At 53.5% G+C, this 22009-nt stretch overlaps 7 protein-coding genes across 7 annotated transcripts; 6 read left to right on the top strand and 1 right to left on the bottom strand.

Moving 5' to 3' along the window:
* Positions 1-2215: 2215 nt before the first annotated feature.
* Positions 2216-2874, top strand: MRS44_006354 (uncharacterized protein; the record flags this gene model as incomplete). The annotated part of the gene is made up of 2 exons (XM_065621733.1): positions 2216-2433; positions 2493-2874. The coding sequence occupies 2 exons, from the start codon at positions 2216-2218 to the stop codon at positions 2872-2874; spliced, it is 600 nt and encodes a 199-aa protein (XP_065477805.1).
* Positions 2875-4139: 1265 nt separating this feature from the next.
* MRS44_006355 (uncharacterized protein) lies at positions 4140-6270 on the top strand (the record flags this gene model as incomplete). The annotated part of the gene is made up of 4 exons (XM_065621734.1): positions 4140-4325; positions 4380-5632; positions 5686-5847; positions 6081-6270. 4 exons carry the CDS (start codon positions 4140-4142, stop codon positions 6268-6270), a joined length of 1791 nt encoding a protein of 596 aa, XP_065477806.1.
* A 107-nt stretch (positions 6271-6377) lies between these two features.
* On the bottom strand, positions 6378-7134 carry MRS44_006356 (uncharacterized protein; the record flags this gene model as incomplete). Its single annotated transcript, XM_046268026.2, has 3 exons — positions 6378-6906; positions 6964-7007; positions 7060-7134. 3 exons carry the CDS (start codon positions 7132-7134, stop codon positions 6378-6380), a joined length of 648 nt encoding a protein of 215 aa, XP_046140052.1.
* A 252-nt stretch (positions 7135-7386) lies between these two features.
* MRS44_006357 (uncharacterized protein) lies at positions 7387-10134 on the top strand (the record flags this gene model as incomplete). Its single annotated transcript, XM_046272489.2, has 2 exons — positions 7387-7657; positions 7706-10134. 2 exons carry the CDS (start codon positions 7387-7389, stop codon positions 10132-10134), a joined length of 2700 nt encoding a protein of 899 aa, XP_046140051.2.
* Positions 10135-10382: 248 nt separating this feature from the next.
* MRS44_006358 (uncharacterized protein) lies at positions 10383-10993 on the top strand (the record flags this gene model as incomplete). The annotated part of the gene is made up of 3 exons (XM_065621735.1): positions 10383-10557; positions 10785-10925; positions 10974-10993. 3 exons carry the CDS (start codon positions 10383-10385, stop codon positions 10991-10993), a joined length of 336 nt encoding a protein of 111 aa, XP_065477807.1.
* A 3398-nt stretch (positions 10994-14391) lies between these two features.
* Positions 14392-15642, top strand: MRS44_006359 (uncharacterized protein; the record flags this gene model as incomplete). The annotated part of the gene is made up of 2 exons (XM_046268023.2): positions 14392-14833; positions 14885-15642. 2 exons carry the CDS (start codon positions 14392-14394, stop codon positions 15640-15642), a joined length of 1200 nt encoding a protein of 399 aa, XP_046140050.2.
* An 830-nt stretch (positions 15643-16472) lies between these two features.
* Positions 16473-20228, top strand: MRS44_006360 (uncharacterized protein; the record flags this gene model as incomplete). Its single annotated transcript, XM_046270416.2, has 3 exons — positions 16473-16643; positions 16693-19478; positions 19532-20228. The coding sequence occupies 3 exons, from the start codon at positions 16473-16475 to the stop codon at positions 20226-20228; spliced, it is 3654 nt and encodes a 1217-aa protein (XP_046140049.2).
* Positions 20229-22009: the final 1781 nt, after the last annotated feature.

The following is a 22009-nucleotide window of genomic DNA, read 5'->3' on the forward strand; positions in this document are numbered from 1 at the left end:
AGACTGAGATTTTGTCGGCTCATCGAAATAGTTATACCGACGTAATGAACCCAAGGCTTGGATTCTGGGGTCTGGGGTCTGGGGAACATGGCAATCAGTCACTCGCTGCCGCCTCCTTCGCATGCACGTTGCGTGTCTGCCCGCGGCAAAGCACATGGTGCCATGACCCCCGTGACGAATTTCCCACTTGGACGTTGGACATGTTTCGAGTGGAGGGATCGCCATGTTGTTCGTTGACGAGGGACGATGTTATCCCTGCATGAACCGGTGGCATGCTAAAATCTCCGTCAGCAGTGGTCCACCGATTAACTTGTACCTACATCGAGATGAGGTTGGAGAAAGCCTCATCGTCGAGTTGAGATTACGAGGACACTTGTGAGCCGTTGCCCAATCGGCGCAGGAGATGCCCTCGCAATGTGCCGAATGTCGACTGATGGGCCGGCGGCCATCTATGCATCGAGCGAGTTGCAGTAGCGTGTCTGTATCCCAGCATGCAGAGGCTTGACCAGACTCCTCGGTGGCCCGGACAGTAAGGTGTTTTAGGCAAGGTTGGCGACCCAACCATCGGGTGGAAATGCGGTTGGAGGATTAGGGCGTTACCGGAGAGAGGCCAGCGAAGGCGAACTCGAGTCTCAAACGCCGGCAAAGTAATCAACGGCGTGCTACGGTTCATGATTTGCCGAAGCATGGCCTTGAAGAAGCAATTCTCCAAAGCCACATGGTTTGGACAAGATGCAGGTCGACGAAAAGGAAATGCGCTTTGGGGCGCCCCGTCCCGTCGGATCAGTAGTGGAGAATTGGGCCCTGGATCTTCATCCAAGTGCTGGGCGCAGCTGAGATTGGCGGCGATCGAGAGGAGGCTAAGATGACGAAGCGTGGGAAAAGCTCAAGGCCGCGCTTTGCGAAAGAGTTAACAAAAGATGGATCGGAGATATCACACAGCGATTCCTTGGCCTCGGCCTCCCGACCCACACGGCAATGAAGCTTTGCAGCGTGGGGATCGTGGGGGTTATTGCTGGAGGAGATCCACCAGAGCGTGGGAGGCCATGATGGGATGAAACTTGGAGGTCTCGTGATGGGAGTTGGAGACATCCATATCCATGCGTTGATGAAGAGTGCTTATTCATCAGCGCCCTCTTTTCTGATTCCATGCCGGAATTTCGAGTCCTCACGCTCCCTCGTTCTCCCGCTCCGAAAGCTCGGACAGACAGCGATGAACCAAAGTCTTTGAACTTCACGAGCCTCTGCAGATTCAGAGCGCATGACAAATACGAGATGGAATTCTTGGCTCACAATTTCATGCCTCATCTCATGGAGCAGCATGGATCGAATTCTTGAACAGAGATTCAAGAATGCCTCACTTCGACATTATTCATGAGAGGGCAGAAAGAAAAGCCGTTCAGGTGATGGAAGTGGCTGGGAACAGATGGTGCATTCAGTCCCTGGCAGCGGCAGTACAGACGCCGTCGCTCCGTATTCCCGCCCGGGCGGCCACATGACGAGGACGGTTTCTCCATCTACCTACTTATTTTTCGACATCGCCCGTTCGATTCTTAACGCCTCCTAATAAGAACGAGAAAAGGAACCGTCCCCCTTTCCACGCCTCCCCAAGGCTAGACGGATGCAAGGCTCTTTCATCTAGCCCTGCAGAATGGCTTTCACTGTCGACAAAGGCCGGAATAGGGGCGATCTGCACCAGAAGGCAAAGAGAAGCGCCCCTTTGGCAGCTTCCACGGGCTTGTCCGACGGTTGAACCACTGGGCCGGACCCTTCTTTTTTTCTGGTGCCGCTTCTGGACCCCAAATTCCTTCTGTCCCTTTAACCGTTTCTGGTCTCCTGGGTGAATTATGGACGAAGGGGAAGATGGCACGAGGGAGCGTGGGAGCGAAGTGGCCCCACTCATGCTCTTTACTCTGGCCTCTGGCTGGTGAGATTTTCTCTTCCAGATGCTGTGACGTCGGAGCTTGGTGCGGGCGGTGGGCGGTAGGCGATCAATCCAGCACGCGCCCCAGATCCCCGAAAATTGCCCATACCCACGCCCTCGCTCACGGTCACGCCCCCCGACGCCGGCCACTTCTCCTCCTCCTTCTCCTCCCACAAACCGTCGATCGAAGCTGTACTGCTATGTGACCGCCTGCTCTCTGCGATCTATTTGTCTGCTGTCTAGCACGAGTTCTACACATTTACGCACGCATCAGCGCAGCTAGCCTTCATCATGCCTCCAGCAAAATCCTCGCGAAACCACGACGACTCCAAGGCCGACGGCCCCAATTCCAAGGAAAAGGGCGGCAACGGTCACTCTTCGACCAAGATGCGTCGGGGCGCCAGCCAGCAGAATCACTCTCATCTGCGCGAAGTTACAAACGCTGCTGCCATTCCTCCTCCTCAGCCTGCTGCTGAGCCTTCTCCTCCTAGTGTTGGTCACCCCTCTCCGTCCTCGCACCATGATCCTCTCCGTCTGTCTCATGGAGCCCCTCCCTGAGCCCTCACAGCCGGCTCCCCTCGCGTCTATTAACTATCATGGAACTGACTCGTTTTCTTCTCTTACAGCTACAATGGACCACCTTCGAACGAGACATCCTCCATGCTTACCGTCGCGAGCATCGCCTCAACACCCCGAGCTCCTTCTCGAACCCCTACCGCCAATGGATTCTCTCGCAACCGAACGGAATTGGCCTCCATTCCCCAACCATGGTTCGACGTCAGCAAGCTCGTCGCCAGAGCAAGGACAAGCTTGCTCTGGCCGTGCGCAAGCATTTTAACGGAATGGGTGTGCAAGAGAACGACGTGATCGTCGACTTTATTTACAAGATTCGTCACGACACCACCCGCATCTCGAAGCCGTACTCGGCCCCGACGGCGACGACGAAATAAGGGATTTTTGTATGCAAGGCTTTTACAAGCAAGGGACGGACACATTGGAACGGAGTTTTTAGGCGTTGGACCATGGCATCACCAAGCGCAGTCGCTTCGGGACGACTTTTGATTTTTTACGCAAAGCTGCATAGGCAGACAGGCACGTTTGCATTGGTCGCATGCACAGGTTATAGATGGGTATTGCGGTTTCGAATTATATCAGATACCATGACGAGCTGGAACAGAGTTTCTTTTTTTATGCCTTCATGCTACAGTCTTCCCCCTGAGTCTCTCATACGTGTTCGCTCACAGAGAAAGTGCACAAGGTGATTGTGTTTTCGAGAGCAAAATGGTGTTGTGGGCGCTTAGTGTCCGAGGCGCCCAGATCCCTGAGCTGACCGGTTGCGCCTGACGACCGCACACACCAACAAATACCGGGTCTAATGCGCGCCATCCTGCTTTTGAAGGAGACAAATAGATGTTGACTGAGGAACTTGATCAACTTGTAGAGATCATTCTGTAGGCCACTTCTTGAAGACGACCTTAAAGTAGAGAGCTTTGATCGCTGGCTACAGCTAATCCCAGCGCTGGTCAGTGGCCCCAGCATCGGGACCGGCGCCTTGCACTTGAATCATGTTTCAAACCTGTTCTTACGTGGTATAATAGAGAACATGAGCCAAGCAAAAATATTGGTTCGTAAATAGTAGACCCGTTTACTCAGATGTGAATCAATTCCACTGAATATTGAGACACCTCTACCAAGAGCCGCTCGGCTTGTGACGGTGTGAATACCTCGGGGTAGTTTCGGCATAAGTTTTCTTGATTGTTCAGCATGGCCGATATCGTCACCCGCTAGAAGATCGTCAGTTGTAGAATAACTGCGCTTGGAGATAGATCAAGCAGCGCAAATGGTGTTTTTGCCTGCAATATTTCTACCTCGCCTCCTCTAGTATTTATTGATGAGAAAGTTGAACATCCCCCATCGGCTTTGCATCGGCATTTCGCCTGTTCCTGAATTCAATCGCCTCTCAGCCAATAACTATCCGACCTTACAAAGCAGGTGATCCGGCGTCGGCCCTATGACGAAGTTTGGTGGATGTCTGAGGCACCAAAAGCTCGGCTCAAGCCCGGTTGGGAGAAGCCTCGAACTTCAAAGATTTTTGAGGAAGCACGGCGAAGCTATTCCTAGGTACTAGTTTGCCTTGTAACGTTTCCCCGTTTTCTTATTTCTGCTCCTCGATATTTTCTTCGTTTTTGGGGCAGATGAATCACTGTGGTACAAGATGAATCCCTGCCTTCTGTCAAAGGCCGCCGCTCCCGCGCGCGCTGCCCTGGCGCAAAGCCATCTCTGCACCTCCAAGATCCAGTGCTTAAGCAAAGGCGCACAGTTGCATACCGCGGCATTGCGCATCGGTTCCTGGGACCTGTCATCCTTCAAGAGAGATACCCGAGTCCCCTCGACCAAGCGGGTGAGTAATTCTCCTCAATGGATCAGCCCGGCATTTCTGATCTTGTGTAAATAGTTGTTCCACGCCACAAACTCGGTCCAGCAAAAGGACCCCTACCAGGCCCTCGGAGTCAGCAAAAGCGCATCCGCCGCCGAGATTAAGAAGGCATACTATGGCCTAGCAAAGAAATATCACCCTGATACGAATAAGGACCCCACTGCGAAGGACAAGTTCGCCGAGATCCAGTCCTCATACGAAATCCTCTCCGATCCCAAGAAGCGTGAGCAATATGATCAATTCGGTGCCGCCGGCTTCGACCCCAACGCCGGGGGGGCTCCCGGAGGTGATCCCTTCGGTGGTGCTGGAGGCTTCTCTGGTTTCGGCGGCTTCGGTGGACAAGGAGGATTTGGTGGTTTTGGAGCACAGGGAGGGTTCGGTGGTGGGGTCAACTTTGAGGATATCTTTTCGGCATTTACTGGACAGCAAGGATTCGGCCGCCGTGGACGACAGCAAGCCTATCAACAAGAGATCCTGGTCGGCGAAAACATCGAGGTCCAAGCCAGCATCACTTTTATGGAGGCCGCCAAGGGCACGAGCAAGACCATCTCCCTCACGCCGCTCAGCACATGCGGAACATGTACAGGCAGCGGCATGAAGCCCGGCGCCTCGCGAGGCGCTTGCAAGGCTTGCAACGGAACAGGAACCCGTGTTCACTTTATGCAGGGAGGTTTCCAGATGGCGTCTACCTGCGGAACCTGCGAAGGCACCGGCTCGACCATCCCCAGAGGCTCCGAATGCCGAACATGTTCAGGAAATGGTGTGGTGAGGGAGAAGAAGACGATTACCGTGGATATCCCAGCTGGAATTGAGGACGGCATGCGACTCCGCGTCGACGGAGCCGGCGACGCTCCCGCTACCGGCCGAACCGCCGACCCCAATGTTCGCGCCCAGAAGGGAGACCTATATGTCTTTGTGCGTGTCGCCAAGGACCCCAAGTTCCGTCGAGAAGGATCGAATATTCTTTATACCGCCAACATCCCTCTCACAACCGCTCTGCTGGGTGGCCAAGTGGAGATCCCGACGCTGGACGGCTCAGTTAATGTCAAGGTCTCTACCGGTACCAACACCGGTGACAAGATGACCCTGACGGGCATGGGCATGAAGCGTCTTGGTTCTCGACGTGGTGGCAGTGGCGACCTCAAGGTCGAATACCGAGTCACCATGCCCAAGTACTTGAGCGCCAACCAGCGGACGATTGTGGAAATGCTCGCAGACGAGATGGGAGATAAGACGGCCAAGCGTGTGATGAACGTCGGCTCTTCTGCAAGGTGAGTGTCCCCGCTGCAGGGAAGCCGTCGTCGACCTGCTAACCATACCCAAGTGTTGACCCCAACAACCCCGACTCGCACAAGAATGAGGGCTTCCTCAAGTCGATGTGGCACACGCTGACCAACAACCCGGCGCACCAAGAGGAACTTGGCAAGGGCACCGAGGGTGAGAAAAAGGAGGACCCGAACAAGAAGTCGGATGGCAGCAGCTCGAGGTAATGAATGGCCTGTATCATATGAATTGGAAGACCACGACATACTAGATGGGGAGCGCATTTGCTGGTGTTAAAAAGGTTGATATTATTTGTGTATGGCGTCGGCGGAGGTCACGACAAAACCCGACGACTCGTCTATGAAGATCTGCCAGATCTGTTGTATACCAATCCTGTAGTATAGAAAGAGGGGGCTCAAAGCTCCATCGGAGGCCACTCCCCTCATGAAATTGTAGTCGCATGACTGAAGGACAAGACTGTGGTCCTCTGGTTGCTTTGAGTGAAGGCTACGCGAATATGGACATGTCATTCCACGATATGGAGAACCCGAGACATCACATTGACAGCTTCATACTCACCTTGGAGACCGTAACAAACCTCTTTAAGTGGGACGAGGAGCATGGCCTGTTGGCGGATCTTGTCTGACTTGATTAGAGTCCAAACCGTTATATATCATCATTTAACTCACATACCAGGCATCCATCGCATAGTTGTCCGCGTAAAACTCCATTGCAAAACCCCTTTCATCGCCTTCAGCCGATGGGCTTGAGCTTCTTCTTCTTCTTCTTTTCGCCCCCAGATTGCCCCTTCTGAAATTGTCGCCAGCTGCTGATCCGCTCATCCCGGGTGGCCTCCCAGTCCTGCTCGTGCTGGCGCTTCCGCTTGCGGTCCTCCACCTCGGCGTCGGCGCGGCGCTGTTCGCGGCCCTCCTCCTGCAGCTGGGCCTTCATCTGACGGCGACGCCGGTGCTCGTTGTCGATGAGCACCTCGCGAGACTTGTCGCGCCACATGCGACGGAACTCATCCGTCTTGAGCTCTTCGCTGTCCACCGTCCACTTGTTCTCGCGAATGAGGAGCATGCGCGCGTCTGCGATGGCCTCGTCTAGCCGTGCGCGATGCTTCTCATCCATGAGCTCTGTCTGTGCCTTCTTGAGTCGGTCGAAGGCGTCGGGCGCTAATGGGTTCTTTGTCTTGTCGGGATGGATGAGTAGCGACTTCTTGCGGTAACAGATTTTGATATCTGAGTCGGGGACACCGGGCTGGAGATCTAATACAGCGTAGCTATGTCATGGTCAGCTTAATTGTATATCAATATCCATGCGTCAGGCCAGCACTTACGCGTCGAGTCGAAACGCCTTCAAAATTCGGTCTATCTCTGCATCCTGGAGCTGGATTAGCGGTGGTCATGATGTCGATGCGCCTCTCGCAACGAACCTTGTCAAACTCCTTGGCCTCAGCCTCGAGGGCATCGAGAGCATCCTTATCCTCTTTTGAGTCTTTGCCGGCCATTTTGATACTGAGATGTCTGATGCGATGCAGTATTTGTGGTTGAAAGAGTGAAAGGAAAGAATAATAGGAATGGGAATGTAGGTCAGCTTGGGTGTTGGTTGCGGCAGGCGAAGCCGGAGGGAAGGGACCCACTTACCCCACGAGATAAGATAAGGCATCCAGAAAAAAATATTGGCTGATCGACATTGAAGCTCTCACCATCCGCTAACACTTGAACAACCTCTACAACATTGCTTCTTAAGGCGCGTCAACATGGCACGCCGCGGAGCCTCACCAACCCCTTCAGAGGGAGAGGTTGATATCCTCGGATCCCTCTACCCCGGCGACGGAGACGGCGACAATGGTACCAACGGCAACGACGCTGGCCTTGATCTCGATTTTGACGGTCTCTTGAACGGCCCCGAACCTGGCAATGATGACGGCGACGAGGCCTTTATCGCCCTGCAGCAGGCGGCTTCCTTTCGAAAAGCTTCCAATCTCAAGGGAAGGACGGTGAAGAAGGGTGGAGGCTTTCAGGCGATGGGTAGGAGTTTTGCGTGTCAACTGCAAGCTATATACTGATCTTTCCTAGGCCTCAACAGCAATCTTCTCAAGGCCATTACACGAAAAGGATTCTCAGTTCCAACCCCGATTCAGCGAAAATCAATCCCCTTGATCCTCGACAGGAAGGACCTGGTGGGCATGGCGAGGACAGGTTCCGGAAAGACTGCCGCCTTTGTGATACCTATGATCGAGCGATTGCGCGCCCACAGCGCCAGATTCGGAACGCGAGCCCTTATTCTCTCACCGTCTCGAGAACTTGCGATCCAGACCTTGAAGGTTGTCAAGGAGTTCGGTCGTGGAACCGACTTGAAAAGTGTTTTGCTGGTCGGTGGTGACAGTCTCGAGGAGCAGTTTGGGTACATGGCCGCCAATCCTGACATTGTGATCGCTACACCTGGTCGATTCCTTCACCTCAAGGTCGAGATGTCGCTGGATCTCTCTTCGATTCAATATGTCGTGTTCGATGAAGCCGATCGCTTGTTCGAGATGGGTTTCGCTGCCCAGCTTACCGAGATTCTCCACGCCCTGCCCCCTTCAAGACAAAGTCTGCTGTTCTCAGCGACGCTGCCCGCATCCTTGGTTGAATTTGCGCGCGCCGGTTTGCAGGACCCCAGCCTTGTGCGACTTGATGCCGAGACCAAGGTTTCCCCTGACCTTGAAAGCGCCTTCTTCTCCGTCAAGGGTGCTGAAAAGGAGGGCTCTCTATTACACATTCTCCACGATGTGATCAAGATGCCGGTTGGAGTTCCAGAGGGCGCAAAGGAGAAGGAATCTGAAAAGGGATCCAAGAAGAGGAAACGAGGACCCGAGGGTGGCAGCGGCAAGCCAACAGAGCACTCCACAATCATTTTCACAGCGACCAAGCATCACGTCGAGTATCTGGCGAATCTCCTCATTGAGGCAGGCTTTGCGGTTTCCTACGTTTACGGATCTCTCGACCAAGTTGCCAGACGTATGCAGGTTGAAGACTTCCGACGAGGAAAGACAAACATCTTGGTTGTCACTGATGTTGCGGCGCGTGGTATTGATATCCCCGTGCTTGCCAACGTCATCAACTTTGATTTCCCTCCTCAGCCCAAGGTCTTTGTTCATCGAGTTGGTCGAACTGCCCGAGCGGGTCAGCGTGGTTGGAGTTACAGTCTCGTGAGAGATACCGACGCTCCCTACCTATTGGATCTGCAACTATTTTTAGGCAAGAAGCTGGTCGTTGGTCAAGAGAACACGAGCCCGTCGTTTGCCGATGATGTGGTCGTGGGATCATTGAAGCGAGACTCGGTAGAGACTCACGTGGAATGGTTCAACAAGGTTCTCCACGATAACGATGATGTTTCTGCATTGCGGGGTGTTGCTGGAAAGGCAGAGAAGTTGTATCTGAAGACAAGGAACTCGGCTGCTAGCCAAAGTGCGAAACGAGCAAGGGAGTTGGTTGGATCCCAGGGATGGACGCAGCTCCACCCTCTCTTTGGAGAGGATGTGGACGGAGCAGAACAAGCGCGAGCCGATATGCTGGCAAGAATCAGTGGTTTCAGACCCCAGGAGACAATCTTCGAGGTTGGCCACCGCGACAAGTCAACGACGGAAGCTGCCGAGGTTATGAAGCAGCTGCGCAAGAGGATTACACCCAGAAAGCGACAGGAGAAGAAGGACGAGGAGGACGACTTTGAGGGCCTGGACGATGTGCCATCCGGCGCACAGATGGATGTCGATTCTGACGAAGAGGAAGAGGAAGAGGTTGATATGGAGGACGATGAGGAGGATTCCGATGACGATTTGGAGGTGACCATCTCCAACAATAATTCCAAGAAGGGACAGACGGATTGGCGAGACTCGGAGGTCTTCATGTCATACACGCCACGAACGTTCAACGCCGCCGAGGAGCGCGGATACGGTGTCCAGTCTGGCGGTCAGGGCTCAAGCTTCGTTGAAGCAGCCCGTGACGTGACCATGGACCTCACCAACGACGAGAGCGCCAAGGCGTTTGGAGCACCAACTCGGGCCAAGATGAGATGGGACAAGAAGTCCAAGAAGTATGTGTCACGCGAGAACGACGACGACGGCTCCAAGGGCGCCAAGATGATCCGCGGCGAGAGCGGCGTCAAGATCGCGGCCAGCTTCCAGAGCGGCCGCTTCGACAAGTGGAAGCGCGCCAACCGCATGGGCAAGCTCCCACACGTTGGCGAGGTCGAGCGCACCGGCGGCAACACGGTCGCCCAGCTCCCTTCGGGTCCCCGGTACAAGCACAAGCAGGAGAAGGCGCCCAAGGAGGCCGACAAGCACCGCGACGACTACCGCGTGCGCAAGAAGCGGGTCGACGAGGCGAGGGAGAAGCGCATTGGAAGATTCCGCGACGGTATGGGCAGCAAGAAGGAGCTCAAGGGCCGCGACGACATTCGCAAGGCGAGACAGGAGAAGGAGAGGAAGAGGGCCAAGAACGCTCGGCCGTCGAGGAGGAAGTAGTAGTTGCGAGGGTGGTGCTCCAGCGGCGAGGTTGTGGTTGGCTGTGCATGGCGTTTATTGGTTCACATATAGAGAAAATCATGACATTATTTCGAGACCGAGCTCAATCAAGATATGTTGGATGTCATCTTGTTTCCTTCCAACCACCTCTGATGCATCATTGAAGGGAAACGCTCCCCATTTCCGACACACGTGTACTCTCCTTTTCTTCAAGTGCCTAGTGGAGGTCTCAAGGTTCCGACCATAACATGCAGAACCTCACCAACAGCAGGACCAACCCCCGACGCAGACCAGCCGCTCTTCAGTCAGCGCTAGATGGGCTTCCCACAGTCTCCATCACCAGCAACACAATATCCCATCCTCTCGAACTTCTCCAAGGGCGAAATTCGTCGTTCAGCAAAGGAAAGATTACTCGATCCTCACGTAAGTGGTAGGTGCCTTGAGCTCCTTACTTCCCTGATGGAGATACTAGATGTGGAATCCACCTGCACACCTCACCAACTCTTCTTTTCTCAACGACCAACGATGTCTGCACAAAAAGCAGAGCATGTTCAACAAGCAATCCCGGAGCCCCCGCCCCCATGTCTCCAATACCAAGATGGATTGTATCACTTCGATTTATTCGGTGTTAAACTTGGCGTTTTGAACAGGTCGGGGTGAACCGAACCCATCCGCAATAACCACCAAGACAAGCCCGGCTGCGAAGAACACCGAGAAGCCAAACCTGCTGGTGAAGAGCGCCGAGATAAGCCGGGTGGTGAAGAACCAGCATCACATGGCCAAATCACAACGTGAGTACCCATCATGAGCACTTCTCGCTCTACTAACAACTCCGGCAGTAGAGGTTGCCCGAAACTAAGGAGGGTTGACTCTGGTTCAGGCTATAAAGCCCCTCTGCCTCGGAATCGATGGTTATCCCCTCGGGAGTGGGCAATGAATGCGAATTTGAATATCCATGGTCACGTCGCTGCAGAAAGACGGGCGGTGGTTAGGTACTAGATCTATGTTAATCATAGTTAATCTACTTCTAGGGTTCCACGGTTCAAATAGAAGGAGAGTGCAAACCCGGGCTTATCGATACCGCCACTCCTGGGTGCATTTCTCCATCTCAACTGACTATACCAGTACAATTCGCAAGAGCAAAGAACACGCTTCACCTGGCTCCAGCGTTCTTAAGCTCTACTTGCCCCCGTCCATTGAAACATGATATTGCAACACTTGGCAGCCGGTATTGTCAATCAGCCCGCTGAGATAATCTTGTGTGAGAAGCCTTGTGTAGCCTCCTTTGGCCAGCACGCTCATGTCACTCCTGCACGACACAACGTGGCTGTTCCGTATATTCGTGTAGGGTGGTGATCATGGCGATATAGACCGTCGGACGCAAGTGGTCGGTGTTGAGGGATTGGGATATGGAAAATTGTTGGTACATGGCAATAAGACGAAAGAACGATTGAAATGTGATGGCTCATAAAATGCCCCAACTTCTGCAAGTACCCATCATAGATTGTCTAGAGAATTTGCGCTGGTCATGGAGGATAAAGAGTGGAGGGACTTGCAGAATGGGGTGGATCTGTGACACCAACATTCATGGCTCCATTACCTGTTCGATGACCATGTGTCTCCGTGTAGAAAGACTTGGAAGATTTTATATCTTGGTGAGTTTAAGATTGTATCTGCTTGGGGTTGTTTTATTTTACTTTAGGTTGACTTTACCCTAAAAAGACAAACAGACATTGATGAGGGTTGCTGAGGATAGACTCCTATCCATCTTGAGAGATTCCTGGATTCAGTGGAACAGCTGAGGTGCTCAAGCTCCAGCGTAGTAACATCACTACCCAGGTACCTCCCTGCACAACCCATGCCGTGCTCCATCAACGAGATCTTTATCAGGGCTAGCTCCACCTGGTTTGTTTCGGAGAAAAAGACAGGAACCGAAGGGACGCTCGAGCGTGGGTCGATTTAAACGCCTGCACGGCTGGCTGCCGTCCTAAATGCGGAACATACATGATCAGTGCTTGCTTCTGTTGAGAGGGCCTCGACCTTCAAAGAAGCTCGTGGGTTCTCTGTAGTGTGATTCACTTATAGGTAGAGAACGGTAGATGGAGCTTTGACTACCTCAGCTGGACTTCAACATGAAACGTACAAAATTCTCTCAGTGACAGCTGGCACCCGCTCACTGCCTCTTGCAAGCGAGCTGCGCGACCTTGAAAGATCCATCTGCCTCCCCCAAAATCCTCTTATCCATGCCATGCGTTGGATGCTTGTACCTCCGGAAAGATGGTCCGCTGGGGGATCGACACGGGGACCTCCGTGGCATGGACTGCTGCGACTGTGTAATTACACAAGACTATGCAGAAAGTTCCATTGTTCGACCATGCCACAGAGCGCTTGTTCGGGGATATCGTCTGGCCAGGGTCAAGGCATTCTAGCGCCCGTCAGGTTGGCGCTGAATATAGCAGCACTTTGGGTCTGAGCGAGGGAAATCCCCAGGGCTGCTCGGGGCGCTTGGATGACCCTCGCTAGGCCAAGGCCTCTTGCCGATTTGAGCCCTAAAGACCGTGCTTCTCGCCATCCTATTCGTAGGTACAAGGTTGATGTTGGAGTCTCAGGTTTATGAGTGACCGCCATGGCCCTCCCGCAACTTCAAGCGAAGATGTCAAGATACAGAAAGAGGTTACAATGAAGAGGCGGCCAAGTTGTATTTCCGTACTAGCAAAGTGCCGGACAGGAAGGTCTAGTTTCCACATCTTGATGGCTAACTCAGTAAGCCCTCAACGGGAGACTCGACTCTTCAGGATTGATCACACCGTCTTTTCCAAATCCTTCATCCTTCCGGGCTGTACTCTTCTAATGTCAAAGTATAAACATTAACAGAGAGAGTATTGCAGATTTTACAAGAAAGCCTGCCTGTCCAGCAACCAAGAGTCTGACGTGAGGCGATCAGCAAGGCAACTTGACCTCACCAACACTGCCATGCTGACCAACGAGGCTTTTCACATCTGAGTTGGCAATGAAAACGCAGGATGGGATGATTCCGAAGCATGTCAAAGGGTATAGCACAGTCACGATAAGAGATGCCGTCGGAGGTTTGGGCGAATGGCGCATAAGGATGCTCAAGCTTGAAACACCAGACCCTGGCTCCGAGCCAAGACCATTCCATTGACAGCGCAACAACAGGAAGAGGCGATGCCAATGCGACATGGTTCACACACACGCTGCGCATGACGTCTGAAAATTCGGTCTGCATGGGTTTGCTCCGGGCGTGATACCCGAGATCCTCCCCCCGAGAGACAACGCATCGCCTGGAGGTTTCAATGTATGCACAAGAGCAGATCTTGGGCCCTGCTTCCATGAGTCTCGACCTAAAGGATCTATTATGGAGAATGTCCCCGTGTTCTTAAAGAAACAGAGCAAGGAACCGTCGAGTTGCAAAGCACCTCGACCTTGATCATGTACCTGCGTATCAGGTTCAGCAAACGGCTCGCGCAGAAGCTGAAAGCACGTGGCGATGAGTGGCACAGCACCCGGCAAGGTAACGCCGACGAGATGGATGGATGCGATAGAGGAGCATCAACCTGTGCCCTGAGGCTCTACATGGGAGGACAGGGGACCGGATGGAGAAGCATGGGCATCACAGGGGTTGCATAGGGTCCACATGGCAAAAATAGCTGCAGCTTCTCACTGCACGTAGCGCCAGGGGCATCCATTTCTTCACTAACACCGGGCCTCGCCAAGCACGGCCAATGCCCAGGTTCTCGGCACCTCTTGAGTGTTAGCATGACAACTCAATCTCTCTCTGAAACACCACAGCCGCCCCATCACAAGTCAACGACCAGCTTCTCGGCGTCACATCTTCACCATGAGCCGCCGCTTCTCCAATCACCGTTCCGCGCCCGGCTCCGAAAGAGTCCACCTGCTCCACCGGCATCATGGTACATCCGCCACCCCTTGTTGGGGATGCTTAGGTTGTGCTCTCTCTTGCTCCTATCTCCATGGTTCTGTGTTGGCGGCCGGACAGCTCAATAATGCAAGTCATGGGGAACCTGGCGTGGGTCTTAACATGGACACATCCACTTGGCTGGGCGGGCAAGAGTTGGGTTTGTATATAGTCTCCTTGGTTGTCCTGTCTTTTCAACAGTCACCATCGTGATTAACCCATCGAGCCCTGGGCCGAGTATATCAAGGCCACTTTCTCCCTATTCTTTCTCCCCAAACATTGCTCATTAGCGGCTTCCTTCACTTGTGCCTATCTACAAGATGCTTCACGGCTTTTCTTGGGGAGGGCTCGTCGCCCGAGCAAGTCTCCTTGCCTCATCCACAACCCATCTCGGAGCTCGAGAGGTTGATACATACACCGAGAAAGCCTCCATCGCTATTCAGAGGCTAAACGACGACTGGTACAACGCTGCCACCGGAATCTGGGACGGCGCGTGGTGGAATAGCGGAAGTGCCATGGCAACACTCGCCGATTTCACGATGCTGAGGCTAGATGAGGCCAATCGGCTCAACCTTGGAGGAATTATGAGGACTACATTTAATAATGCCCAGAAAACCCAGGTTAAAACCCTCAAAACAATGACCAACGGGCTGGTTTTCTCCACATACTGCATCGATTCCGACTCGGGCTGCATGGCCAAGCGGGACTTTCTGGGCAAGCGAGGCTTTGATGATTTCATCAATGAATTTTATGATGATGAAGGTAAGTTTACCAGACGGTTTTTGGGGATATAAAACTAATGAAACAAAACAGGTTGGTGGGCGCTGGCTTGGATTCGGTGTCACGACGCCGCGGGCGATGCCGACTTCCTGGAAGCGGCAATCGACCTTTTTAATGACATGGGAACGGGCGCGGGTACACCCTGCGGCGGTGGCATTTACTGGAACAAAGATCGGAAATATGTCAACGCCATAGCCAACGAGCTGTACCTTTCCGTTGCCGCCTCTTTGGCGAGGCGCGTCCCTGGCAACACCACTTATCTGGAGATTGCCAAGAAGCAGTGGGAATGGTTCGAGGCCAGCGGCATGATCAACAAGAACGGTCTTATTAATGATGGCCTGAACGGTTGCAAGAACAACGGCCTTCAGACATGGAGTTACAACCAGGGCGTCATCCTCGGTGGGCTCGTCGAGCTTGCACTAGCGACTGGTGACGGGGCTCTGATTGAGAAGGCGCACCGAATCGCATACGCAGCCATCAAAGAACTCACCAACGACGACGGCATCCTCATCGAGACCGACGACTGTGAGCTCAAGGACGGCCACTGTGGCCGAGACGGACAACAGTTCAAGGGCATCTTCATTCGAAACATCCACTATCTTCACAAGGTCTCACCAAAGGACCTGTATCGCAGGCTGATCATTAAGAATGCAGACTCGATATGGAAGAACAACCGGAATAAGCGTAACCAGCTGGGTGTCGCCTGGACAGGTCCATACGTCGATGCCACAGGGCCTTCACACAGCAGCGCCTTGGACGTTCTCGTGGCGGCTATTGGAGTGGCTCAATGAGAGATTCATGACTGGTAATATGATGGATGGGATATGGGATATGGGATATGGGAGTTTTTGATACCCTTGATAATGATGAATTTAATGTTCTTGTCCGCCTTTCCAGAAAGGAGCTACTCCAACCTGCGGGCCCACAACTAACCGCTCCTACAACGGCGTCACGTGCAACCGCAACTGTCAATGTGAACGAGGTACGATGAGGAGCTTTGCATGAGGACCTGTGTGACTAGTCTTGGGTTATAGAGGCCCATTGCCCTGCTGGATGGAGGCAAGTATAGGATACATCGACACAATCGTTTAGGATATTCACATTTGGGAGGGATGTTTGGAGTCTGAATCTTTCTCATGGGAAGGTCAATTCATTAAAAGATTTCATTATAATTAACAATGCTACCAACACGAGAACAAAGAGATACCACACAAGGCGACAGTTCCGATGGCAATGTTAAAGAGGGATAATTTGGAAGCCTGGTGTTAGAGACCTGGTGTCCCGGGTAGCTACAGTGTTGGCTTCTATATGCACTGTACAATCAACCACAACCTTATGAACAGCGGTTCATTGCATTTTTAAATATGATTAAATATTTCACACGGAACAAAACTTCAGAATGCCTGTGCTACTAACCTCAGATTTGCTGAAATAACACGTTGAACTGGATTGTTTGCCGAACAGATGTCAATCATCACGCCTTGGACCCGCTTCTCCAGCATCACATTTACCTTGGTGCCTGGAAGCTCCAACTCAGTCAGGAACACATCCTGAGCTGCACACAGTCTTTCGCAACCACAGAGGACACACAAACTCGCCCTTCTGCGGCGCAGATACGACAATGGACGCACCAGAAGCCGACATTGACATCAAGCTGCAGAAGATCTCGGCCGATCTTCTCAGCGACTTTGACCGCTCCCTGCCCCATTTTCTTTGGAAGCCGGATGGCCACGGCGGCACTCGAGTCCGCTCGCGGGTGCGCGCAAAGGAGACGTTCCGCCTGACTTCAGCTGTAAGACTATTCTATCAGTGATTGAAACCTGTCTGACCATTCTATTCAGCTTCTGGACCCCTTTCAAGAACTGCCCCAGTTGCTGGATCCGTATCTGCCCAAGTGGATTCCCCTCCTCGCCGAGGCGTTCCTCAAGCATCTGCAGACACGTCACCGCGGAAAGACGCTCTCGTCTCGCTCTAAACTGTTGGTATCTGTAGAATTTGCAATCTGCAAGATCCTGTATACTTTCTGCAAGATTCGTGGCGAAAAGGTCATTGTCCGCTTCCTCAACGTTGAGGCCAAGTACCTTGAACTGTTGCTCCTCGCCATCGAAGAGTCGGAGCAGGCCTCGACAGATGAGGATTCCCTTGGGAAGTGGTCATGGGAGGAGCGCTATGTTGTTCTTCTGTGGCTTTCCCATCTTCTCCTGGCGCCATTTGACCTTTCAACCATCTCGTCGGTTGACTTGCAAGATATCACGGCACCGGAAATCTCGGGTATGATTTGGCCTGAAAACCTTCCCGCCATTACTGTCCGGATGATCCCTCTGGCCATCAAGTACATCGGTACACCGGGAAAGGAGAGAGATGCTGCAAAGGCTCTCCTAGTTAGGATGGCCACACGGCGCGACATGCAGCAACTCGGAGTTCTGGAAAGTCTCGTCAACTGGTCCCTGGCATCTCTACGTCTGCAAAAGGACCGGTCTCCGCAGACAACTTACTTTTACCTCGGAATCTTGTCTTTTCTTGCTGGAGTGCTACGCTCATCGTCGGATACTTCCGACATGAACCCCTACTTGTCGTCCATCTTCTATGCTATTCACTCTATAGCCACCGGCGAAAACGAGCTCTCGAAAACCATAGTTTCCTTTGCCCTGGCAAGGAAAATGATCCTTAAGGTCATCCGATCCGTTGTCGTGCTTCTGCTCCGTCAGACACCCCAGGACATGGCTAGCACCGAGATCACGGAGACGGCGATTGGGTATTTCCTCGACTGCGTAGCTGACAACGACACACCAGTGAGATTCGCAGCGAGCAAGTCTCTGAGCATTATCACTTTGAAGCTGGATCCCGAAATGGCCTCTCAAGTCGTTGAAGCCGTTCTTGAATCACTTAACCGAAACGTTCTCTGGACCAGGCCAGCAGGCGGAAAGCCAGTCAGAGACCTCTCTGCCGTCAACAACCTTGAATGGCATGGCCTCATGCTTACACTTTCTCACCTACTCTATCGACGATCCCCACCGGCTGAACAACTCTCGGATATTGTCCATGCCCTTCTTCTGGGTCTATCTTTCGAGCAAAGGAGCATGTCTGGTGGTAGTATTGGCGCCAACGTGCGAGACGCAGCATGTTTCGGCATCTGGGCTCTCTCCCGCCGATACGCAACTGATGAGCTCCTCGCGATCCCGACTCAGTCTGTCTTTGCCGCCAAGGCGCATCCGGCCACAAGCTCAATCCTTCAGGTCCTTGGAACTGAGCTTGTGGTAACTGCGTCGCTGGATCCTGCTGGAAATATCAGACGCGGTGCATCAGCAGCTTTGCAAGAGCTGATCGGAAGACACCCGGATACAGTGGATCAGGGTATTTGGGTCGTCCAGACTGTTGATTACCACGCTGTTGCGCGACGCTCAAGGGCAGTTGAGGATGTGGCCGTGAATGCGACCCGGTTGTCAAACCAGTACGGCGAGGCCATCATTGATACTCTGCTCGGATGGAGGGGAATTGGTGACCTTGATGCCCTTTCCAGACGTGTTTCTGGCACCGCATTCGGCGTTCTAACCTTTGAGCTATCTGATACCAAGTCCGATGATCCCCTTGCTCGCTTCAGGGACTCCATCCAGCTTCTCACTGATCGTCTCAAGACCCTTCAAGTTCGCCAAGTTGAAGAGCGTCATGGTCTCTTACTGTGCTTCGCTGCAGTCTTGGACAAGTTTCCCGCCTTGGCCGCCTCAGGCACAGTGAATCTTGACTCGTCACTGATTCATCAAATTCTCTCGACAGTTTCGACCGTGTTGGAGGACCTGCAGTCGACGGCTTACCGCAAGCCAGAGCTACTAGCTGAGGCTGCCAGTCGTCTCGTTGTCTCGACACTGCCGATCCTTCAGGTGGCACTTCTGGGCATCAAGTCGGAAGAAGCTCTTCGCCCGGGCCAAGAACTACTTCATCCTGATAACTCGTCCAGTTATCTGAGTCTCGTTTCTGCGCTCGACTCGCGTGACAGCACTGAGGACGAGCATGTGTTGCGGCTCGCCTCCTCACTACGATCCATTATTCCAACTTGGCTCAACCGCAACGAGCAAGAAACTGTTGAACCCGCCGCTGCCGCATCCCTTGTTCTTCTGATATTCAGCGGCCCAACAGAGCGCAAGGCGATTCTGGATGAGTGGGCTGAGACGGTCAAGCACCGCCCTACAAGCCGCACTACAGTGCATGGCAATGGTTACTTCCATGCCCTCACCATTGCGCAGCCATTAGCCGAGCTATCCGAGGATGTCGCCTCCAAGGCACTACTGGAGCGCTGGGAGTGGGACACAGAGGTCGAATCGAGGGTTGCCATCCTGCAGAGCCTCACACAGAGCCGCGTTCTGCGAGATAACCCCATGCTTTTTCTCGATCTGATCGCTGAGGGACTCAATGATTACACTACCAATGCCCGGGGAGATGTTGGTTCGCATGTCCGTGTTCAAGCTCTGAAAGCAGTTAGGGTTCTATGGTCCAACTTGGATGGGGTAGTTGAATGGACAGGGGATTCTGTTCGGTCCCTCTTCTTCAGCACTCTTCGTCTCTCTGCGGAGAAGCTTGACCGCGTTCGTCCAGAAGCCCAGGCCGCCATTGCACTTGTTCTCAAAGAAGGGTATGTTGATGAAGGGAGATGGTCTCTACAGCAGTCTACTAACACCGTTCTAGTGATGCTCCGAAATTCCGCGAACTCACATTCTCTTCAAAGACTTACTTTCAGAACCTTCTGAACCTTCACGTCGGAGACCGTCTTCGACCCCTTCTTCACGATGTAGCTGAGGCAGATCCAAGCGCATGGATGACTGAGCTCATGGCTGGGTTCGTTACATCGGCCGATACGGGCAACGAGGATTTGGTCATTGCTAGCCGAGCCGCACTCTGCGACTTCTGCGAGACTAGTCAGGAGAACCTCGAACTCGTCTGCCAGGCGCTGCTTCAGAATCTCAAGACCCGTCAAGGGCAGGACAGGGTCATTGTGCCGACCCTCGAGATCACTGCATTCCTATTCCATGTGAAGCTCTTCCAGGGCAGTACCGTCAATTTTCGCAGTCTATGCCTGCAGACGCAAAAGGCTGGCTACAAGACAGGCAACGTGCGCAAGCTCGAGGCGTGCATCAGGGTCTACAGCGGCGTCGCATCCATGAGTGACCAGGAGGGTGCCGAGGCAGGCGTGCAGGAGGCTAGGAAACGGCTGGGTGCACTGTTGTATCATCCCTGGCCCAAAGTCAGGAGCATGGTGGTGGATGGGCTCTGGGGTCTCGTTGGGGATGAGGAAGAGGCTGGCGAGAGGCTGAAGGGTGTGGACTGGGGCCGGGCTGGAAAGGAGCAGATCAAGACGGCTGTGGAAGAGCTGCGGTTGGTCTAGCGTGCTTGTAGATCATGGCCCGGCATGGCAGCTGAGGGTTTTGTTGAACAAGTCGAAGGACATCGGCATGCAGCAACACAACGCATACTATGGTTCCTGATCGACCCGCCTTGACGGGGGTAGAAGATCACAGCTGCCGCTGGAAATCCGGTATCTACCGATCGCAACAGTGACGTCCAACAAGTGTCAGCCTCGCACGGTTGACGGGTTGTAAGGGTCTATGAGACGCTGTGTCCGAGAGAGGAAGGTGAGTGATACGACGACAGCCACACGAATCTGCAAGTAAGCCTAAACGTGACGACGATCATCGGGCTTGGGACAGGGTGACAGGACATCCAGTGATGACGGATATGTTGGACGCTGGCTTGTGGGGAGATTGGGGTAGGGCGAAGCCACGAGGCCGCTAACCAAGCCAGACTGATATCGACGACTTATCGACACTTGTTGGGAATCGGGTTGTGGGCGTTTGTTCGTGTCTCTCCTGAAGCTGATCGAGTCAGTCAAGGCGTCCCGGTATCGGGCTCATGGCAATCTGGTTTGAGTTTTCGCCGTGTTTCTAGTCATGTTCTAGCCAAGCCCGGCCAAGCCATCTGCTGCTCCATCGCTTCGCTAGTGTGTTGCATGACAAGCTAATTATCCCTGGACGACCGTTGCGCACGCAATAAGGTGGCGGCCATGATCAAAGAGGACGCGGGGAGGGAAAGTTTGTAGAAGCCCAGCTGCCAAGCTAGGCAAAGGCATGAATCATGTCGTGGGGGACGGTGACATGCGCCAGGCGAGATGGCGAGGTAATGCGAAAGGAACTGTTTATCTACTACGGATCGCTCGGCTGAGCTGAGAAGCCAAAGCAGGGTAAAAGCCCCCGGAGGCTGAGATGGCGCTGGTCTAGAAAGCTTCCAGATGCTGAATATCGTCGAGCTAGTGGATAGGATGGTAACCCAGTCGCCAGGCCTATCATGATGGCGAAACCTCCATCCAGCCTTCAATAATATTCAGAGTTAAGGGGTCGACAGTGCTCCCCACCTCGCGTCCGCTGGCCAATGAATGAATGCCTGTGAGAGTAGCAAAATGGCAACGAGCCTTGAATTCGAGCCTTGACCAGAGGGCGGTCACCAACTGACATGGTCGAAATGCCGGCATCGTAGACCACCATGCAGAGGCGTGGCAGACCAGGGCACAATACTCCGAAGAGGATTGTGCAACAGGGAGCAGACAAGGTGGAATTCGCTAGCCATGTGCCTTGCTCCTTTGGGGACCGTAGACGCGCCGAAGGTAGCAAGGACATGTGGCTGATGGGATGAGACGGGACGGGACATGAGCATCACGAGTACGCGCATGCCCCTCCTCTGCCTCGGCTGGGGTTTGGGGAGGCGGCACGACGAGACGAGGCAGAATGAATACGTGAACGAGCCGGTGATACGTGTCACAAAGATACCCTGCGTCGCAGTCCCAGGTGTATGGTGCAAAGGCCTAGCGAACATGGAACGGAGAGTCTGAGCCTGAGCGCAAACTGGGTGCGTGCTGTGAACGGAATCGGGCCGCGCAGCGATCCCCTCGAATTCGTTTGGAGGGTAACTTCCAGGGCTGAGGGCATCACCTGTGTATCGCGTACGGAGCGCTGGAAAGCCTGAACTTTGTCGATTGACAAGGCCAGCACACGAGCACGGCTTCTCGGCCAGTAGCTGAAGGGCTTGGCACGGGTAGAGATTGGAGCTGTGGCAGGTCTGATATGACCCCCTGACTTGATATCAGACCAAAACCACACCTGGGATCATTGTTGG

The sequence above is a fragment of the Fusarium solani genome (genome assembly GCF_023522795.1).
Source record: "Fusarium solani strain SB1 chromosome Unknown bctg00000003_1, whole genome shotgun sequence".
Taxonomy (NCBI): Eukaryota; Fungi; Ascomycota; class Sordariomycetes; order Hypocreales; family Nectriaceae; genus Fusarium; species Fusarium solani.